General features: G+C 51.2%; 1 protein-coding gene across 7 annotated transcripts in view; it reads left to right on the forward strand.

Annotated features, from left to right (window-relative positions):
* DLGAP4 (DLG associated protein 4) overlaps nt 1–20658 on the forward strand; it is a gene marked incomplete at its 5' end in the record, with an annotated part of 92080 nt that overhangs the window by 25632 nt on the left and 45790 nt on the right. Inside the window, one exon of one of the 7 annotated variants that reach the window (XM_082669784.1) lies at nt 11316–11395. The exons of the other annotated variants lie outside the window; for them this stretch is intronic. Within the exon in view, the coding sequence (XP_082525910.1) occupies nt 11350–11395 (46 nt within the window). Of the gene's footprint in view, nt 1–11315; nt 11396–20658 lie in introns of those variants that run through there. 7 annotated transcript variants of the gene reach the window in all.

A 20658-nucleotide genomic window follows, 5' to 3' on the forward strand; every position in this document is an offset into this window, starting at 1 on the left:
TCCAGAAGGAGGCAGTGCTTGAGCTGGACCCCTATGCCAGACATGTTCTGCCTCTTATACAAACTGTTCCAGAGAAAGAGTGCGGGTTTTCGGGCCGCAGACACCTGGTCTTGGTTGGTCTGCATCACTCGCTGCCTGTGTAATCTTGGGCTAGTTACTTTCTTTGAGCTTCAGTTTCCTCATCTGGACGCAAGATAATCATAATTACACTGCAGGGTTGTGGTGAGGATTAAGTGAGATTCTACATTAAAAAATAGTACACAGTAGGCGTTTAATAAATGTGAACTTTCACCTCGAGATAATATCTGGATCCCTTTTTGCTTTGTGGGAACAAGGCAGAGGCCCAGCCTCTCCCTCTACCCGCTGTGGCTGGGGTTCAGGTAGCAAGGAAAGCACCTCCTGGCTGTTCTAATATGTTAACAGCAGTGATCCTCTAACCTCTCGCTATGTGGGACATTGTGTAATCTGCCAGGCTCTTTCCTTTCCATTGTTCCTCACAACAGCCCTGGGAGGAAGTCAGAAGCCAGTGGAGTTCTCCCTGTTTCATGGGTGAATGAAGAATAGGGGCCCAGGGAGGGCTTGCGCCCAGGCCTCTTGACTTGGCTCCCCCTGCAACCCACAGCGTTGCTCCACATTTATTGCTGCTGCCCGGTAGCCTACGGCTCGGGCTGCCTTCTCTGGATCTGGCGTCTGTTCTGCAAGGAGGGTTTGTTTGGCATTTCCCCAACCTCTGAGCTCATCTCAAATTTAAATGGGACTAGCTTGAGGTTGGGTGGGGACTGAGTCACCACCTTCCCCGGCTTTCTCGTCCTGAGCAGCAGCCAGACACACCCAGAGGGCCACTGCCGTAGACCTGCTGGTTGTAGACCCTGCACACAACAGGCTTTCCTCCCAGAAGCTCGGATGGCTCAGGAATGTCTCCCTCTGGGCTCTCAGGGGAAGGCGGCAGTGGTGGCTCCATATGTATTTCTTCACCTCAGGGCTCTGGAAGCACAAGCCACACTGAGCTGTTGTTGCCTGGCCTCTCCTGCTCCAAGCCTTTATTTGTGCTGTACCCTCCCCCGTGGTGCCGTCTCTTCCCTTTGAGGCCCACATTGTCAAATGCCACCTCTTCCAGGAAGTCTCTGATTGGTGCCTCTGGAGTCAGACTGTGAATTCGGTCCCAGGTCCATACTTGCTGAAAGTGTGACCTTGGAGATCACTTTACCTCTCTGTGCCTCAGTTTCCTCATATAAAAATTAGGCTCCTCATCTTTACAAAGTTCAGGTTCCTGAGCTCTATCCCCAAAGATTCTCATTTGGCAGGTCTGGGGGCAGGAATCAGCTTTTTAAACCAGCCCTCTGGAGGAGTCTGATGCTGAAACCTGTGGGCCACACTCTGGGTAAAGCTGAACTGAGAGTTTCTCGGGTTGGTGTCACAGTTTGGCTTGTCCCTGCTGTGTGACCTTGGATTGGTCGACTTTCTGCGCCTCAGTTTTCTTCCCTGTCAGACTGGGATGGAAATGCCTTCCTCACAGGTTGCTCTGAGGATGCAAACTCGTGTTGTAAAGGCCCTTCAAGAAATGGGAACCTGTCTGCTACACTGCCGTTCACTGGGTGTCGGGGACTGTGCTAAGCACTTTCTGGCATTATCCCACTGCATTATTGCAACAATCCTATGATACAGATCCCAATATTATCCCCATTTTACAGGTGAGGAGACTGGCCCCTCATCATGGTCTTTGTTTCAGGCAGAATTGGTTGTTTCCAGAAGCAGATTACCCTTCCCCTGCTCAGTCCCAGCAACAGACACTGTCAGACCTGGCCAGGGTGAGGGCTGTAGAATTGAACATCTGGGCAGGAATGCAATCCACTCGTCAACAGGAACTTAATGAGGCTATCGAGGTGTGAGGTGTGAGTGCCTCTCAGGTTCCCAGGTTTCCCCGTCCTGGCTGTGGCTGCCTCGCCTCCCTCAGCCTATGTTGGAATCAGCTGGTTCCTCACCCACCCACTCCTGGGAACCAGGGCTACCTTAAAGACAAATAAAATCCATATTCTAGAGCTAAAAGGTTATTGTTTCTTGTCTCACTATAAGAAGCATGCTAAGGGAGGAAAAGGGACAGGGATGTGCCTCGGATCCCAGAAGAAGACCATGTCAGGGCCAGGTGAGAGCCGTAGTGCTGTCTCCCCACCCAGGTCTCCCTCATTTCTCTGTCCCTGGCCTGGGTCACCCTGGGGAGAGCTGGTGCATGGAGGTCTGGTTTGGCCAGTGAATAGGACAAAAGCAAGAAAAGTGGTCCCAAGTGGTTGGAGCTGGACTTGGCTCAGCCTGGAGCTGAGCTGGGCTTGGAAAACACTTTCTGTCCAGGAACCTGCCCTCCCAGCCCTGGGCCAGGCTCTGAGAGGATGGGAGAGACCAGACAGACAGGGCCTCTGCCCCTGGGAACTTAGGATCTGACAAGGGAGACAAGGCCTACAATTATGAGAGACTGTGTGACAGTCTGTAATTAAGCATCTGCTGAAGGAAAGCATTGTCTGAGAAGGAAGAAGTGAGCGTGACCCAGAGGAAACAAGAGCCCTCGTGAGGGGGGCTGGATTCGCAGAGGCCGACATTGGGGCTGACGTTCCTGGGAATGGTTTCTGCAGAGGCACAGGTGTGGGGGCTAGACAGGGTAAGTGCATATTATGGAAACAGTAGACTAGTTTTGCTGATGCATCAGGGCTCAGGGAGGAGCCAGGAGATTGTAGGCAGCATAGAACGCGAGCTGAAGAGCAGAGGCTTTGGAGAGCCATGGAAGATTTTAGAGCCGGGATGGCACAGCTGGAGGATTTTTTCAAGATGAGTCAGGCTGGGTGAATTGGAATGAAGGAAAGTGACAACAGGGAGGAGCTTTGTAGGCAACCTGGAGAAGGGAGAGGGCAGGGTTCGGGTGGAGCCCGTGCGAGAGGGAAGGGCCAGTTGGGGGAGCAGAGGATGTTGTGTTCTCTGAGGAGAGCCTGACCAGGGGGCCTGATGGGCCAGCGGGAAAGATGTTGGGTGTCGCTACTTGGAGCAGGAAATAATAGTCTGAGCACATTGCTCGCACACCTGCTCTGTGCCAGGACCCTCATGGATGCTCTCATGAAATCCTTACAGCAAGCCCGAGGCAGGTGGACTTACCGTCCCCATTTTACAAATAAGGAACATGTGGCTCAGACCCAAAGGTGACTGTCTGCAAATGCTGGCTCTTCCCACAGTTCAGCTCTGCTTCTTGGAAAGGAACCTCCTACTGTTAGGATCCCAGGAATCTGAGCCTTCTTGCCCCTTGAATTGGGGGCACCTAATACATCCCCTAAAGGACAGAACCCCCTACTTTCTAAAGACCTGGGAGATTGGGGCTGGGTAGCAGCTCAGAATTGCTTCAAGGTGGGAGAGTCAGGGAATTGAGGGGCCTTCACATCAGCAGTTTTACTCGCCAGGCTGTGAGCATCCTCCAGAGCTGGCTCTCGTGTGTGTCTAGTGCAACAGTGGGCATGTCCATGACTGGGCCCACTGGGATTCGCAGCCAGCCCCCACCGGAGAGGGTGGGCCGTGGCCCAGCCACAGAGGCAGGGAGGGACTTGACCGAGGTGCTCGCGACACAGGAGAGCCAGGTGATGAAGGTGATGAAGGCTATTTCCCAGGCTGCAGCCAGGGATAGCCACTGGGCAGAGGGAAGGGGAAGGGGACTGGTGCTGAAGAGCGGCTAGCAGGGGAGGCAGCAATGGTTGGCGGCAGTGTGCAACTAGGAAACTGGTGGCCAGTCATTCTCGATGTGCCGCCCTGAGCAGGGCCTTGTCCTGGGGTCATGAGGCCACATGGCAGGCACAGCCTCTGTGTTCCGCTCACCCCACTCCTCCCTTGTCTCCAATAAACACCCCCAGGATCCTTCTGCCAGTCTACTTTGGCAAATTCATACCAAAATCAGGACAAAGGTTTTGATGAGGGATTTTTGTGCTCCTTTGGAACAGACACAGCCTGAGAAATGTTCGGATATTGGAACAGTGAACTAGACTGACCTGTGCTGTCCCTTTCAATTGTAGTTATTCACTTGATTAATGCTTTACCATTTGCCAGGTGCTTTCTTGTAAATGTGATCATTCTCATATGTATTCATTCTTTTCGTTTATAGCACATTGTTTCTGGATCATTAATATTTGTGTAGCCTGTTTTTTAATTTCAAAGCACTTACATCTACTTTATCTCATTAGGTTCTTATACAGCCCTAAGAGGATTGCTATTCTTGTCATCGTCATTTTCCAGAAAGTGACTTGCCCAAGGTCACTCTGGGATTCACTGGCTGAGCTGTTGTTCACTTATTCAACAAATATTTATTAAGTGCCTGCTGTGTGCCAGGCGACGAGCTGGCCCTGGGGATACAGTGGCAAGCAGAGCCGTCTTAGAGACTTAGCTTCTGACCTCCCAGAGTCCACAGAATCATCTAGGTGTAGCCAGGATTCACCCTAGCGCTCCTGACCCCCACCTTGGGCTCTTTCCACTGCAGACCCCTGGCGTTTGGGCCTGAGGCTTAGATCTAGACTGTTGTAGCCTGTGAGCCTTCAGCCTGGAGCATCATGGTAAAGCAAGCCAAGGCAGCAAGTCTCTGCAAACTGAACTTCAAAAGTGACAGAAGAGGTCTTTGGTAATGACTTAATTATTAACGAGAAGGTGAAGAAGGGCATCTCTACAGAAGGCCATCTGCTTCTCCCCAGGGGGAGGAAGTCGCTCAAGGGCTGCTGTACCTAAGATCCGGGCCTGAATTTTCTGCAGCCTCCAAATATTTGATTACAGTCTGCACAGGTGTGGAGCCCTGTGGCCATGTGCTAAGCTGGGGACCCTCCTTGCTTCCTTTAATATTAAATGAGATGAAATAAAGGCATATCTTAGGATATCAGTCTGGAAAGGACTCTCCCAGCCGCCTCATTTCCCATGAGTGGGAACCAAGTATTGGATGGGACAGGATCCCATATTGAGAGAGACATTATTCTTCCCCTTCCCCTGTCTTACCAGCCTGACTTAATTTCCCCAGTCCTTCCTGTAGGAACCCTCCCCTCTCAGCTGTACCTACTGAGCATTCAAAGCCCTCTTGAAATCCTTCTTATGCCGTAAGGCCAAGTTTGTCTGAGTCTTCCCTGCTACTTTCTGCCCTGCCCAGAGGCCTGTGCTGTCCAGGCTGCCTCCATCTACTGTCAGAGGCTGACCACCTGTTCTGCAAGACTAGACCAGCAGCCCTTGAGGAGACGTCAAAATCCAGGTGTCTGGGCCCTGCCCTCAGGGAGTCTGATGCCTGAGACCTAGAGGGAAGCTTCTTGGGGTACATTTTGCTGGAGTTATTTTTTTATGTGCAAAAATTATGCTTTTATTGAGAAAGCAATACATGTATGTGGTTAAACATTTCAAACTTTGTAGGAAAAAAAGGGGTCCAGTGAAAAATTAGTCTTTCTCCCACCTAGGCTCCTAGATAATGACTGTGAGCAGTCTTGATGTTTCCTTCCAGAAATACTCTGCATACACGGGCAGCTGTGTCAATACATCCCATTTTATTACCTACTGCCTGCTGTTCTGTACCTTGTCTTCTTCACACAAGGATGTCTCTGTTGTCGGTATTCCCTGTGGGTACACACGTGGCTGTGTGGCAGTCCATTGACGGATGGACCACCCGTTGTTTGTCCAGTCCTCTGCTCAGGGACATTTAGGTTGTTCCCAGCCTTGCTGCTACGAGCAGCGCTGCAGCCAGCACCCTTCCCACCTGGCTGTATACATGTGGGCAAGCATCACTGTGGGAGCCATTCCTTCCTGCAAGTGAAATTGCTGTTTTGAAGAATCTGTGCACCTAAAAGTTTGTTACCTTCTTTTGCATTCTGAAAACCTATATATATATATTTTTTAACATCTTTATTGGAGTATAATTGCTTTACAATGGTGTCTTAGTTTCTGCTTTATAACAAAGTGAATCAGCTGTACATATACATATATCCCCATATCTCTTGCCTCTTGCATCTCCCTCCCACCCACCCTCACTATCCCACCCCTCTAGGTGGTCACAAAGCACCGAGCTGATCTCCCTGTGCTATGCAGCTGCTTCCCACTAGCTATCGATTTTACATTTGGTAGTGTATACATGTCCACGCCACTCTCTCACTTCGTCCCAGCTTACCCTTCCCCCTCCCCACGTCCTCAAGTCCATTCTCTACGTCTGCGTCTGCGTCTTTATTCCTGTCCTGCCCCTAGGTTCTGAAGAACCTTTTTTTTTTTTTTAGATTCCATATATATGTGTTAGCATACGATATTTGTTTTTCTCTTTCTGACTTAATTCACTCTGTATGACAGACTCTAGGTCCATCCACCTCACTACAAATAACTCAATTTCATTTCTTTTTATAGCTGAGTAATATTCCATTGTATATATGTGCCGCATCTTCTTTATCCATTCATCTGTCAGTGGACACTTAGGTTGCTTCCATGTCCTGGCTATTGTAAATAGAGCTGCAGTGAACATTGTGGTACATGACTCTTTTTGAATTATGGTTTTCTCAGGGTATATGCCCAGTTGTGGGATTGCTGGGTCGTATGGTAGTTGCATTTTTAGTTTTTTAAGGAACCGCCATACTGTTCTCCATAGTGGCTGTATCAATTTACATTCCCACCAACAGTGCAAGAGGGTTCCCTTTTCTCCACACCCTCTCCAGCGTTTATTGTTTGTAGATTTTTTGATGATGGCCATTCTGACTGGTGTGAGATGATACCTCACTGTAGTTTTGATTTGCATTTCTCTCATGATTAGTGATGTTGAGCATCCTTTCATGTGTTTGTTGGCAATCTGTATATCTTCTTTGGAGAAATGTCTATTTAGGTCTCCTGCCCATTTTTGGATTGGGTTGTTTGTTTTTTTGTTATTGATCTGCATGAGCTGCTTGTAAATTTTGGAGGTTAATCCTTTGTCAGTTGCTTCACTTGCAAATATTTTCTCCCATTCTGAGGGTTATCTTTTTGTCTTGTTTGTGGTTTCCTTTGCTGTGCAAAAGCTTTTAAGTTTCATTAGGTCCCATTTGTTTATTTTTGTTTTTATTTCCATTTCTCTACAAGGTGGGTGAAAAAGGATCTTGCTGTGATTTATGTCGTAGAGTGTTCTGCCTATGTTTTCCTCTAAGAGTTTTATAGTGTCTGGTTTTACATTTAGGTCTTTAATCCATTTTGAGTTTATTTTTGTGTATGGTGTTAGGGAGTGTTCTAATTTCATTCTTTTACATGTAGCTGTCCAGTTTTCCCAGCACCACTTATTGAAGAGGCTGTGTTTTCTCCATTGTATATTCTTGCCTCCTTTAACAAAAATAAGGTGTAGGGCTTCCCTGGTGGCACAGTGGTTGAGAGTCCGCCTGCCGATGCAGGGGACACGGGTTCATGCCCCAGTCTGGGAAGATCCCACATGCCGCGGAGCGGCTGGGCCCATGAGCCATGGCCGCTGAGCCTGCGCATCCGGAGCCTGTGCTCCGCAATGGAAGAGGCCACAACAGTGAGAGGCCTGCGTACCGCAAAAAAAATGAGGTGTATATATTTTTTTCAGGGCTACTGATTTTTTAAAATTTTTTAAAAATTTTATTTATTCATTTTTGGCTGCGTTGGGTCTTCATTGCTGCACAAGGGCTTTTCTCTAGTTGCGGCGAGCGGGGACTACTCTTCGTTGCAATGCGTGGGCTTCTCATTGCGGTGGCTTCTCTTGTTGCAGAACCACGGGTTCTAGGCACGCAGGCTTCAGTAGTTGTGGCACACGGGCTCAGTAGTTGTGGCTCACGGGCTCTAGAGCGCAGGCTCAGTAGGTGTGGCACACGGGCTTAGTTGCTCCGTGGCATGTGGGATCTTCCCCGACCAGGGCTCAAACCCATGTCCCCTGCATTGGCAGGCAGATTCTTAACCACTGTGCCACCAGGGAAACCCTAGGTGTATATATTTTTAAAAGCACCTTGCCCCCACCCCTGGATTCAAATTCCTTTCCTTGGTTAAGTACTGACAGTACTAATCCAGCCCAGAGAGGGGGAGGAGGCTGGCCAGTCTTCGCTCAGAAGTCCTCAGCCAATGAGATCTCTCGAGTAAGGTGCAGATGGGAGGAAGTGAGGGATGAAGGGAAGAAATGGGCTGGAGGGATATCAGGAGTGGAGCCAGGACTGGGGGGAGGGGATTCTGTTACAGGTACCTGGGGACCTGTTTGTGACTTGGTCTCCAGGGAGGTATGCCCCCCCCATACACACACACGCACGCACGCACGCACGCACGCACGCACATACACTGTGTCCTCCTTCCTGTGCTTCTCTGGTGTGTGCCGCACCTGCTTGGCAACGGCTGGGCCATCAAGCTCAATCATCCAGCAGATATTTACTGAGCTCCTGAATCCAGTGCTGGCTTGGCCACAATGTCCCTGTGCCTTTCCGAGCCTCAGTTTTCCTCATCTGAGAGGCAGGGAGGCTCCTCCCTGCCTCTCTCATGCCACCAGCCTAGAGGGGAGATTTGGTAAACCAGCCAGTGGGAAAACACCATAAAACAGATTACAGTGGTCTTAGCTAGACTGTGTCAGGCACCCTGGGGTCAGCGGAGAGTGAAGTTTGGACCAGTCCTGGGTGGGATGCTGTCTTAGTCCTGGGTCTTAGCAGATGGCCTGGTCGGCCCTCAGGCGGGGAGTTTTCAGGCAGCTGTTGGTGGCTCCTCTTGCTGTGCTAAGACCAGGTCAGGCTCGTCCCTGGGGTCTTCCTGAATTTGCCCTGCCCCAGGGGCTGCTCAGGATAAAGGAGTTGAGTTGACAGGTTGGGGAGAGGTAGTCAGAGAGACCAGGAAGGTCTCCACACAGTGGCCAGAGTTTGCCTCGTCCTCCAAGCCAACAGGAAGGCCCTTTTGGGTCCCGCTCTGGTCATTTCTGCAGCTCCTTTTTAGTCCTCAGTGGTGGCAGGGATGAGGAAGGGGACGTTCCATCATTTTTCTAATTTAATGACACTTTAAAGCATTAGCCGAGTTCCTCCCTCCTATTTTATCAACGGAGAGACCGAGGCGGGGGGTTGAGGGCCTCCTCCCACGTTTCCCAGCGAGTCAGCAGCCTCACTGGGATGAGAAGCCAGGTGTTCAGGCCTTAACTCTCACCATCTTTCCCACATCATTCCAGTCTTTAGTTTCACTTTGGGGTTAAAAACCAAAGTGAAAGAAAAAGGTAAAGCAGGAAGCAGCCGCTTCAGACCCAGCCCAGGCTGGGGTGGGCCCCAGGGGACCTCACTAGGCCTCACTAAGAGAGGAGCAGGCCTCTTCCCTTGTTCTGGAGGCCCGGCCGGGGTGGGGGCCGGGTGGGACCCCGCAGGGAGAGGCGCCAGGCTGCAGACCAGGGTGGCCTTCTGGCCCGGCCTGCCCCTGCGTGGGGGAGAGCCAGTTCCACGGGTTCCCCGGTAAAGTCAGCCTCACCTGGGTGTGGCCCCAGGTGGGGAGCTACTGCCTTTGAAATTCCTGTCCTTCTGGGGCAGGGCTGGGCTGGAGGTGGGCCTGGGACATCAACCCTGGCTTCCTGAATCCAGCTTTCACAGAACAGTTCCACACTCCCTGAAGGTAAGAGCTAATGTCCTGTCTCCACTGAGAATACTTTTAAACTTTCGGTCACTGTAGGCACTTACCTCACCCCCTGGCGGTTTCTTCTTAAGGACGCAGATGGCCTGAAAGCCTTTTGTCCTGGTTGCAGTCCCAGGGACTTGGAGAGCACAGGGCGTAAGGGAACCGGAGCTGTGCTTCTCCAGTTGATAGGTGGCCTCCGACAAGCCCCTTCCTGGCTCTGGACCTCAATCCCCATTTGTTTCTTGGCAGGAGCTCTAGCTCTGCTGTTCAGCCGAATAGATTTTGGTCCCCTGGTGAGACCAAAATCATAACACACGTTTGGTTCGCCTGTGTACTTCAAAGATTAGCCGTTGCCTAACTCGCTGGGGTCTCAAGTTCCTGTTTCTCTGTGCATTTTCTAAGGAAGTTCTCAGCCTTGCCAGAGCAGATAATGGTAGCAATTTTGTTGCTTCAGCGAATAGGATTTTCGTCTACTTCTCCTCTGCTCTGCGTAATCCCAAGGTCCCCAGGCGCAGAGCTGTGTTCGTTCAAGTCCACTCCCTGACGGCACACGCTGAGCACACAGTAGGTGACCTGGAAGTTGTGGCTGAGTGACTGCACTGATGAGCCACACCCATTAGCCACGCTGCTCCCCTGGGTGGCAGAACCTGGCACCTACAAAGCCCGACTGTGTACGGAAGCCCACACACCGATGGTCGGGCAGCCCCGTAGTTAAGAGCATAGCCCTGGAGTCATGCTGCCGGGGTTCAGATCCTGGGATGCCACCTGGAGCTGTGACGCTTTGGCAAGTTGCTTAACCTCTCTGGGCCTCCGTTTCTTCACTTGCAAAATAGAGGTGATGATATTACCTGAGTCACTGCGCGAGGACAAGAGAGAGAATGTGTGTGTGTGTAACGCACTCAGGACAGTGCCAGGCACAGAGGAAGCACTTAAGAAATGTTTGCCCCTGCTCTTCTTGATATCCAGGGGGAGACAGAAGACTTGAAATATTTAAAGACTGTGCATGTCCCATGTCTGGAAAGATGCAGGTGCGCTTGGTATTTGGAGAGGAGTTAATCATTCGATGGCTCTTTGTTGAGTGTGGGGCTCTGATGGGGAAGATGCAGCGAATCAAGGCAGGCTTTAGAGAGGAGGTGACCTTCAGGACCTCAGAAGCTGGGTAGGCTCCAAGTGGATAGAGATTTTTAAGGGGAGGCTTCCCTGGGAACGGGAGGGGAGGCAGGGGCTGGTTGTCCAGGGGCCTGGGGAGCTGAGATCAGGCTAGAGAAGCCTGCCCAGGGCTGTCAGAGTCCACCAGGCACTCAGAGTCAGGGTTTATCTCGGCAGGGTCATCACTCCATTGGGCAGTATCCTGCTGGGGACTGCAATGAAGAGTCTGCTCTTGAGTGTGTTGTGAATACAGTAATAGTTCAAGGCTCTCCTGGAACTTTCTTGCCTTCCCAAGCTTCCCACGCTTCATGACGTGACTGTTGGCCCAGCACAGAGCATGGTAGCAGTCAGGAGGTGTTTGCCTGTGGGGTAGGGGGAGCGGGGCTTGTCTGACAGCACCTATAAAGGCAGGGCTGCCACTGCTACTGCTGCCCCAGCAGTCTTCTCAAAGGGGGTGCACGCAGCAGTGCGTGGGAACAGCCCAGGGGAAGAGGACTTGGGTTCATCCCAGCCAGCTCCTCCCCACCCCGCCTCCACTTTCTTCCCAAACAATCAGCCATTCATCCCAGGTGCTGAGCCAGGGGAAGGAGAGGGAACAAGACAAACCTGGTCTCTTTCCTCATGGAGCTTGGAGACCTCATCCAGCATGGAGACCCCATTCAAGCAGGTACAGACACACAACATACTGTCTAATTGGGATGAGTCCTGAAGGAAACATAGTTGCCAAGAGGGACTTATTCAGAGAAGATGGGGAAGGCATCTCAGGGAAGGTGGGGTGGGGGATGGGAAGGAGGCAGTTAAGGCAGACTGGGAACAGCCGGGGGCAAGACCCTGAGGTATAAAGTGTTTGGTGTATTTAGGGAACTGGGAGAGGTTTGGGTTATGTCTGGAAGGGTCTGCAAGGTCAGGCAGGGCCTGGCTGGGCTTGGCAAGCCTGGGTAGGTCTGAGGCCAACAGCTTTGCTCACCCAGAGGTGTGATAACGAAAGTATTACAAGTGATTTTTGTTTTAAAATTAACATCAGAGCTTCTGAATACTTGAATCGTCATCATTATTATTATTATCATCATCATCAGGTTTTCATACTGATCATTAGTCATCAAGAAAAGGCTTCTTCAGCACTCCCTACTTATTGCTAATGCCCTTTCACATACTACTTCACAATTCACAAAGCCCTGTTGCTTCTGTTGCTGAGGGAGGCGAGTTGCAGTTATTACTGCTGTTTTTAGAAATGATGGAACAGAGAGGTAAAGTGACTTGTCCAGAGTCATACAGCTTAATCAAGATTTGAAGTCCTGATTCACTACTCTTTTCTGTACTACCAACTGCTTTTGTTTAAGAAGGCCAACGTAGAAGTTGCTATTTCTTTTTAGCCAGATTGCCATTCCAAAATGATCACAGTTTAAAAGTTTGGGTATAGAATGATGTAACAGTAATTGTGTTTGGGCAATGGGATTAAAATCACTTTTTAACTGTTTTCTATAATGTTATACAATATATTTATAGTTCTTTTTTAAGTTTTAATTTTTTTAACCTCCACACAATCTCCCATCCAACTCCTTTCCAAGGTTCTAACACATCCATTTCTACCCTTGTAGATCTCCAGTCTTTTTGATTTTCTATTTAAATTCTTTCTTTTTCTTTTATTTCTATTCCCTGAATCTCAGGAAAGAGATTGTAGCAGATTATAAATCAGCCCCTGCTCACAAATACATTTAAGTCAAACCAGAAATCAACACTTCATGCTTAAAGTAGCTTTCAGTATTCTATTTTATGACTTCTGGATATTGGGTGGAAAATCAGTTTGATAGCTGGGGCTCGTTTGTAGAGAGTTCCTCAGTAGACTCTGCACTAGCCCACTTTTTAAAAAACTGTGTTAAAGTGCACATAAAACTTTACCACATGGACTTCCCTGGTTGTCCAGTAGTAAAGAATCCGCTTTCCACCGCAGGGTTCGATCCCTGGTTGGGGAAGTAAGATCCCGCATGTTGCATGGCACAGCCAAAAAATAAATTACCGCTTATACTACTCACATTGTTTTACAACTATCACCACCCTCCATCTCCAGAACTCTTTTCATCTTGCAAAACTGAAACTCTGTACCTATTAAACAACTTCCCATTCCCTCCTCCCCGACCCCCTGGAAACCACCCTTCTACTTTCCGACTATATGAATTTAACTACTCCAGGTAACTTATTCATTAGTCCATTTTAAGGAGGTATATTTGAAAGGGAGAGTAGGTTTCATCTGGAAATAATGAACTCTTGGTTAACTTTCCAAGTTGATGCACACTGCAGCTCTCAGCTTTATGTGGCTGTGTTCCAGCAGAGTTTTTAAAAGGCTGCTCATCTCCCAGGAGGGCTTTTCGCACAGAGGCAGTGTTGGTTCCAGCGCCCGTGGTGGCTGCGTGGAGCCTGGACACAGCTTCAGGATCCTTCTTAACACAGGCAGGTACTACCAATTAACCAGAAGTAGCACACCTTTTGGAACCTGTGCCGTCCACAACCTAGTGCAGTGCCCAACTTTTACAGATGGGTGTCAGTCCTAGGAGGGGAAGGGACCATTTGAGGGGCAAGTGATATCACAGGTCTCTTTGTGAGAGACGAAAAGGGCCTGGTAGGACAGCCCGAAGCCTGGGGAGGTGATTAGTATGCTTGTAAAAACATCAGGGCAGAGCAGCTCCCAGAGGGGTAGAAGTTGTCAAGGTAAAGTCCGCTTTCTTCAGATGCTCTTTGGGATGCTGGCTTGGGCTTGAGGTCTTTGTAAAAGTGTATTCTAGTCAGAGTCTGCCAGCAGAAGGGAGAGACCAAATTTGTCTTTCTACGGTGATTTCTAAGCTTTGTAGGAATGTGTGTGTCAGCCTCCTTGTCAGCCAACTTGTATTTTTGTTGTGAGACCGGATGCTGTGAAGGTTGGGTTCTGGAGACTGCAACCTGGAAGGTTTGCACTCACTTAGCAGATAGAACACTTGCTGTGTGACGCTGAACAAATCCCTCAAACTCTCTGAGCCTCCATTTCCTCAGCAGCACAAGGGGCGATGGTGAAAACATCTCTTTGTGGGGCTCAAGTATAAGGACCTCAGACAGTGACTGGGCCAGGGCAGTAGCCAGCGATGCCCGAGCAGGCAATAAACACCGGTAACTATGACGATTAGTCGCTGATATTCAGCGAGTCCTTACAGTTGCGGGGTGCTGGTGACTTTCCCTTGGGGAGGTCTTCTTTTAAAAAGATCTTCCCAGATGTCACCATGTTGTGCTTTTAGAGGTGGTTGGGAGAAAACTCGAGTAGAGTTTGGAGGGTATGGATGGTTTGGAGGCGGAGGGTAGGCCTATAGTCCCTGCTTGTCCAGCACCTCTGTCTTTTGCTTGCCAGGTCGCCCCTCACAGACTTCCCTGCTGCTGCATTCTCAAGTCTTCCAGGGGAAAGAGGCAGGGTCCCACGTCGTAAGTGGCAGCAGGCATTTGCCTGGCACCCCTTCTGGGTGCCACAGGCATGGGAACCTTGCAGTCCCTGCCTTCAGGGGACTCAGGGTCTAAACGGAGGAGAAAAGTAAACAGGCCTGTAAAACAGTGTGACGGCAGGGGCCTGTGGCACCTCTAAACCTGGGGCGCGACCCAGTGAGGGGTGCCTGGCGGGTGCGGAAGGACAGTCAGGGAAGGCTTGTAGGGAGTGATGCTGGAACGGAGACCCGGAAGAGGCGGTGGGATTAGGGAGGAGGAGGGGCATTGCAGGCAGGGAGCAGCCTTGCAAAGACCCGGGCACTGGGAACATGGGGCGTTGGCATGGAGAGGGTGGCAGAGAAAAGTTAGAGGGGTGCTTGGCAAGGCAGGGACACCAGAGGTCACTACCCTAAAATGTTAGAATAGTGATACAGATGCGGTATGGGGTGGGGGTCGGCTGCGGTCCTCAGGGCACTGAACTTTCCTGACCTGCCTCAGGCCAGAAACCCCCAGCTTCTGGCGCATGGAGTCCTTGGGAGGCCTAGAATCAGGCAGCTGCTCTGTGGGCCCCTTGCTCAGATATTTGGGCCCCTCAAGTGATTGTACTGGTAGTTCCTCACCTGCCAAGCCCTTTCCTGCCTGTCTTCCCAAGAGAGTCTCACAGCAGCCCTAGGGCAGTGAACAGGGCGAGTCAGTATTGTTCCCATCTTACAGATGGGTGAGAGTGAGGCCCGGGGAGCCTTAGTCATACAGTGAGTGAGTGCAGGAACAGTGCTCACTCTCAGGGCCTCCTGACCTATAGGCCACTTCTGTAACTCAGCAGCAGGTATGGCGGGGGGGCGGGGGGGGGAAGGGAAGCCAGTGTCGGCTGGTCTCTTGTTCTGAGGATGGGTTTATCATCTCAGGTAGGAGCTCTGTGCTGCCCGACTGTCCAGAGGAAGGTGTGTTAAGCCCTGACTGTGCTGCCTTAGACCTTAGAGTTAGTCCTCCCATCATTTCCCCTGTAGCTAGGCCATTTGAACCTTCTCCTCCCTCTCCTCTGCTAGTTGGTAACAATTCTCTGGAGGCAGAAAAAAAAAGAAATTGAACTGTGAATGTCGCACACACAAAAATGATGTCTGATGTCACCTCCATTACTGAGTGTGAAGTAGGAAGGCAGAGAAAAGAGGAAACATCTCAGGCCTGGAAGGAATCTTAAAGGTCACCCGCGGGGGCTTGAGTCCCTCCCTGCATCCGTCGTGCCCGTGTCTAGCCTAGCTGATTGCCTCCTAGGCAGCTCTGCCCCTTAGAAACTGCCTCCTTATAATGAGGCAAAACCTGCTCCCCCTTAACCCCCACCTTCCTGTCCCCCCTCTGGTTGTGCTGTAATGACCTGGACCACATGGACAATGTATGTGACAGTCTCCTAGGTATTTGAAGACAGTAGCCATGCCCTTCTGAATCCCCTCTTTTCCAGGCTACTACTCCAGTCTCTCTAAGCACCTCCTCCCTTGTGTTAGACTAGGCATGGCTCATGGCGCATGTGCGTCACACCCCATCTGTGGCAAATCTGTGACAGACGTCACCAATCAGTCGCAGCACTCTTGTTCAGTCAGTCCCAGGCTTTCTCCTGCAGTAGTCCCTGCGGCTACGCCCAGTCGGTGGAGTTTTACTTTATTGTGAGTTTCTTGAGGTCTGAGGACTACTAACACTGGGTGGGTCCCTAGTGCCCACCCAGAGCCCAGTGCGTGGCCTACTTGTCGTAATGGGAGGATGGATTAGAGACTTCTCCGGGTGCGATTGCCCCCTTCTCATCGGGCTCCAGTTTGTCAGTGTCCCTTGTCCAGGATCGCCAACAGTACCCACAACATTATCCAGAGTTCAGTGGGGCTGCCCCCTCCCTGGTCCTGCACCTTCTCTGTCAGTGTAGCCTCAGACCGTGTCTGTGATCAACTAGAGTCACTACGACATTTTCCCACATGTCTGTTTTCTGTGTAATTGTCCAAGTTGGGGTCCTGAACTCAAAATCTTAATATAAGCTCTGAGGACTGGGCCCTTGTCCCTGTCCCCAGGCCTGGCACCAGGGAAGGCGACCTGGCCTGGGCTGACCTGAGCTGAACTCACGGTTTTCCCCATTCACTTCTGCTCTGTTCATTTCAAACCATCTCTTGGCCGCCCAGCGTTCTTGGCTCCGGGTTCTGACACCCGATATGCCACCTGTCACTGCAGGCACAGTGAATGAGCCTGTTAACACCGTCTTTCTATTCTGGGATCCGCTTGGTCATTCAGAACAATGAAAGAGGCCAGCAATCGAGGTGCACAGGGCCTGGCAGTGTCTGGCTTTGCACACTGGATGTGGGCCCCTGTGACAGCTTGTAAAAAGCCAGGCTTTTGTGACCCATTACTAGGGTTTGACATCAGCCCTCCAGAAGTGAGGGTGGTTTTTGAGGCTCTTTCTTCTAAGTAGTACTTCCCAGGCTGGGCTCCTGGGACCTTAGGGCTTTGGAAAGACCACAACAAGGTCCACATGCTAGAGCCAGTATTTGAAAAGCCAAATCTTGGATTCTCCACCCCCGACTCCTCCACCAGGCCAGACGGGCTGTACACATCAAGTTTTTGTCTTGGACTGGAACCACCATAGCAGCCCTGTAACTCTGGCCATCTTCTCCTCATCAGCACTCCCTACTAGTGTTTATAGCTTTAATGTACGAGAAAATCATGATTCAGGAACTGCTGCTTGGAAGCTGGTGTCTCTTTCAAGCTTGGACTCCCAGGGGTGGTGGTAGTAAGGTATCCCGAGGGGTAGGATAGGGGCCTCAGCAGAGCTGCCAGCAGAGCCAACTCTGCCGGCAGATCTCTGGGGATAAATAAAAGGACATTTGCAGCAGATTCCAGCACAGAACGGGCGGTGAGGGGTGAATGTTGCCTGACAGGTTGCTTACTGGATACGGTCGCAGTATTCGTGGAAATGTTTTTTGAGAAACAGCATGCCGTCTGGGGTCCCCTGGTCAGGGGCTGGAGGAGGTGGGGCTCAGCCACACGTGGGTGCTTCCCTGAATGCCTAGAGCTGGTGGTCTCCAGGCTGGGAGTCAGGTGGGCAGAGGGAACACAGCCACACTCAGAGCCCCAGGCAAGGTCCCTGCTCTGCCACCTGATCCTCAGGGAGTACATTTGCCTTTCTGATCCCCAGTTTCCTCATTTGTACTATGAGGAGGTTGAATGAGTCCGGTGGATCCCAAAATACCATATGGAGGAAAAAAAGAAAATGGAGGTGCTCTGAGGGCCCTGGCGGGGGGTGGGAGTCAAAAAGCCTCCCCAGGCCCTCTTGAGGGCCCCCAGAACCTGGTTTGAAAGTCACTGGAATTACTATGTCCTCGGACCCTAGAATTTGGAGGTTTTCACATCCTCGTTCCAGTCCCAGTACCCCATCAGCCAGCTGTGTGACCTGGGATGAGTGGCCTCACCTCTTTGGGCTCTGCCTTGAGGCTGTAGTGAGATTTAGCCAAACTGAGGAAGTCCTGAGTGACTGGGAAACCACGTCAGGGGTTCTGGTGTTTCTGGTGGAGGGTCGGAGTGTCCAGGACTGCACATCCAGAAGAGAAGGGCCTGAGGAAGGGCTGTGGGTGGCAGTGATCACAGGCAGAGCAGGCTGCCTTTTTCTTCCACGTGCTGGGGTTCTGGTCCAGGGGCACCAGGCCTCTGACCCCATGGCCAGCAGAGCCAGAGGCAGCCACCATCTAACCCACTCAGAGGATATCGCCAAACCCTGCGTGAGGACCCAAGATTAGGGTCCTGACTGGGGAACTGGCCTGGCCAGAATCTCAGCCAGGCCCTGCTAAGTGCACCTAACTCCAGCCCTGGTCAGTGTGGTGAAGCAGCAGCTACAAGTGCTGGCTCTGGAATCAGAAAGCCTGAGCTCAAATCCTGGCTGTGTGACCTGGGGCTGTTCACTTCTCTCTGGGCCTCACTTTTTTCCTCTTTGAAGTGGGAGTGATAGGCCTGGTGAAGAGTTGATGAGCCAATACAGTTAAAGCTTTTCATGCTAGGCCAGTTCACGGCCAGCCCTCAGTCAGGAGAGATGCCCGGGGCTTGTGAAGGCTCCTGACCGGCAGCTTCCTGTCCTCAGAGAATCAGCTGACCTGAACTGTGGGTCCATCTGGAGGGCATTGCTTAACCCTGTCCTCCAGCACCTCTGGCCTGAACGTGTCAGGACAGAGCCACCTCATACCTTTGACCCCAACTGGTGTGTGAACAGGGCTTCTAAGGAGCAGCTGTCTCTGGAGGGGGCGAAGGGTGTTGTCCCAGCAATCAAGCTGGTCCCTCTCAGGCAGCTGCTCCAGGCCCATGAAGGGGGGCGGCCATCTGTGCTCTGGATGGGGCTCTCCCGCCACCTGTGCCCTGGTGCCAAGAGCCTGCAAGCAGAACTGGCCTGCCGACCAGAAGGGGCTTCTCTGTTTTTGCCCAACAGACCTGAGACACCACCAGAAGGGCCTCCTGCTGCCTTGATTTCAAGGTTCCCAAGGGTCTCCTGCCTTTCCAAGGGGGAGGTTCTAGTGGACCGGCTTCCTGGGGAGCAGGGGGAGAGGGGCTGGAGCTCCAGAAGGAGCAAGGAGGCCTGAGGACAGCTGTTCCAGCAGTCACAAACCTGTGTGCCATGGGCCACGTTAGCAGGCAGGCACGTACCTGCCCAGTGTTTTTTAAAACTTAGAATTGACTAACTCCATTTTTAAAAGAATTAACTAACTCCACTTTTAAATTTAGAGGTTTTATTTATTTATTTTTAAGGCCAGATTTCTGGCTTCTCTCACCCAGGTCTCCACATGACAGCTGTGGGCCAGAGGGGTTACATGCTTGGTCTCCTGTAGACGTTTAAACTTGTGACGCCCATTCAAGGCCAACCCACTTAGCTGAGGAAACGAAGGCCCAGAAAGGATTAGACCCTTTGCAAGGTACACAGTCGACCACAGCCTCACAGAGCACGGCCACTGTTAAAAGCTAAAAGCCTGTTCTCTCATCTATAAAACATCAGTGATGATTATCTCCCCTCCCAGGCCTGTGTCTGGAATAAAGTAGTACCTGGCCCAGGACTCACTCAGTCATGATTCTTTTAAATCTGTACATATGATATGCCTTGCCTGGAAGATGTTGCCGGAAGCACTGCTTGCTTTCTTTCTCTGCCACCTTTCAGAAATGGTTATTTTTCAAGTTGTTTCTGATGCCCAGTGCTTAGGGTTTATTGAGCTCTCGTTCCCACAGCTTCATTGCCGAACTTCAAGCAGAGCTGCTCCAAGCTTTACCTCCCACAGCACTGGCCATTAGATTCCGACTCAGAGTCAGGAGTAAATCATTCTTCCCTGAGCTTCAGTCTACCCAACTGTCAAATAGGGGGTTGTTCATTAATTCAGTAAATACTTACTGAGCCCAGCCATGTATCGGGCCTGGTGCTGGGAAAGCATCTTAATTCTATAAGGTATTCAGGGTCCCCACCCTCAGGAATCTATATTAGATACTCAGGATCTCTGTCTGGTAGGGGAGAGAGACAAAAGATAAGTGAACCAGTAAGTTGATCAGTGCTCGATGAAATAAACAGGATCCTCAAAGGAAGAACAGCAACTTTAGACAGGGTGGTCTGGGAGGCCCTCATTGAGGACATGACCCCTGAGCCGAGACCTGAGTGGGAAGCAGAGATGAGAGCAGGATGGGAAGGAGTAGGTGTGCGGAGGTTGGGGTGGGGATCATCTCAGACAGGGAAACAGCAGGTTCAAAGGCCCTGAGGTTGGCGCATGCTTGGAGTGTTTGAGGAATAGCAGTGTGACTGGAATGGAATCGACAAGGGGAAAGTGCAGGAACTGAGGCTGGAGAAGGGGGCAGTGCCTGTAGTAGGCCAAGGTGGGCAACTTCATGGAGTGGGGAGCCTTTGAAAAGCTTTAGAAATGGGAAGCATTAATCCAATTTGTACTTTAAAAAAACTCCTCAGGCTGCTTTCTGGAGAGTGATTGTGGGTGAGTTGGATCACCGACAAAGCAGGGAGGCCAGAGGGTAGAAAGTGGAAGCCTAGACCAGGGTGGTGGGGTAGAGAGAAGCCCGGCTCTGTGACATGTGCTTTTGTGGGGGAGGGGCAAAGCCTTACAGATGGTGGAGGCCTGGGAAGCAGGGGGCAGGACTCCCCAGGCTTCTGGAGTGTGTGACGGAGTGCGTGCGTGGGGGTCCCCTCTTTAGAAGAGCAAGGCTGACGGCGGGGAGAGGCTCAGATTCATTCTGGACACACTGAGCTTGAGATGGCCTTGGCACCTCACACAGAGCTGCCTGGTGTGCCGGGCTATTGAGAAAGGAGGCAATGCGCCCTTCCAGCTGCAGTCAGGTCCACGTGCTGTAAATCCTCTGACTGCAGGCCAGTTTGGAGGGACTTTGTGAGGGATGCTGTGGGCAGGAAGAAGATACCACCGTTCCCGGTGTCCAAGCAGCCCCAGGAAGCCACGGACCCTGTCCGAGAAGAGGCAGCCCTCTCTC

The sequence above is a fragment of the Grampus griseus genome (genome assembly GCF_964374135.1).
Source record: "Grampus griseus genome assembly, chromosome: 14".
Lineage (NCBI taxonomy): Eukaryota > Metazoa > Chordata > Mammalia > Artiodactyla > Delphinidae > Grampus > Grampus griseus.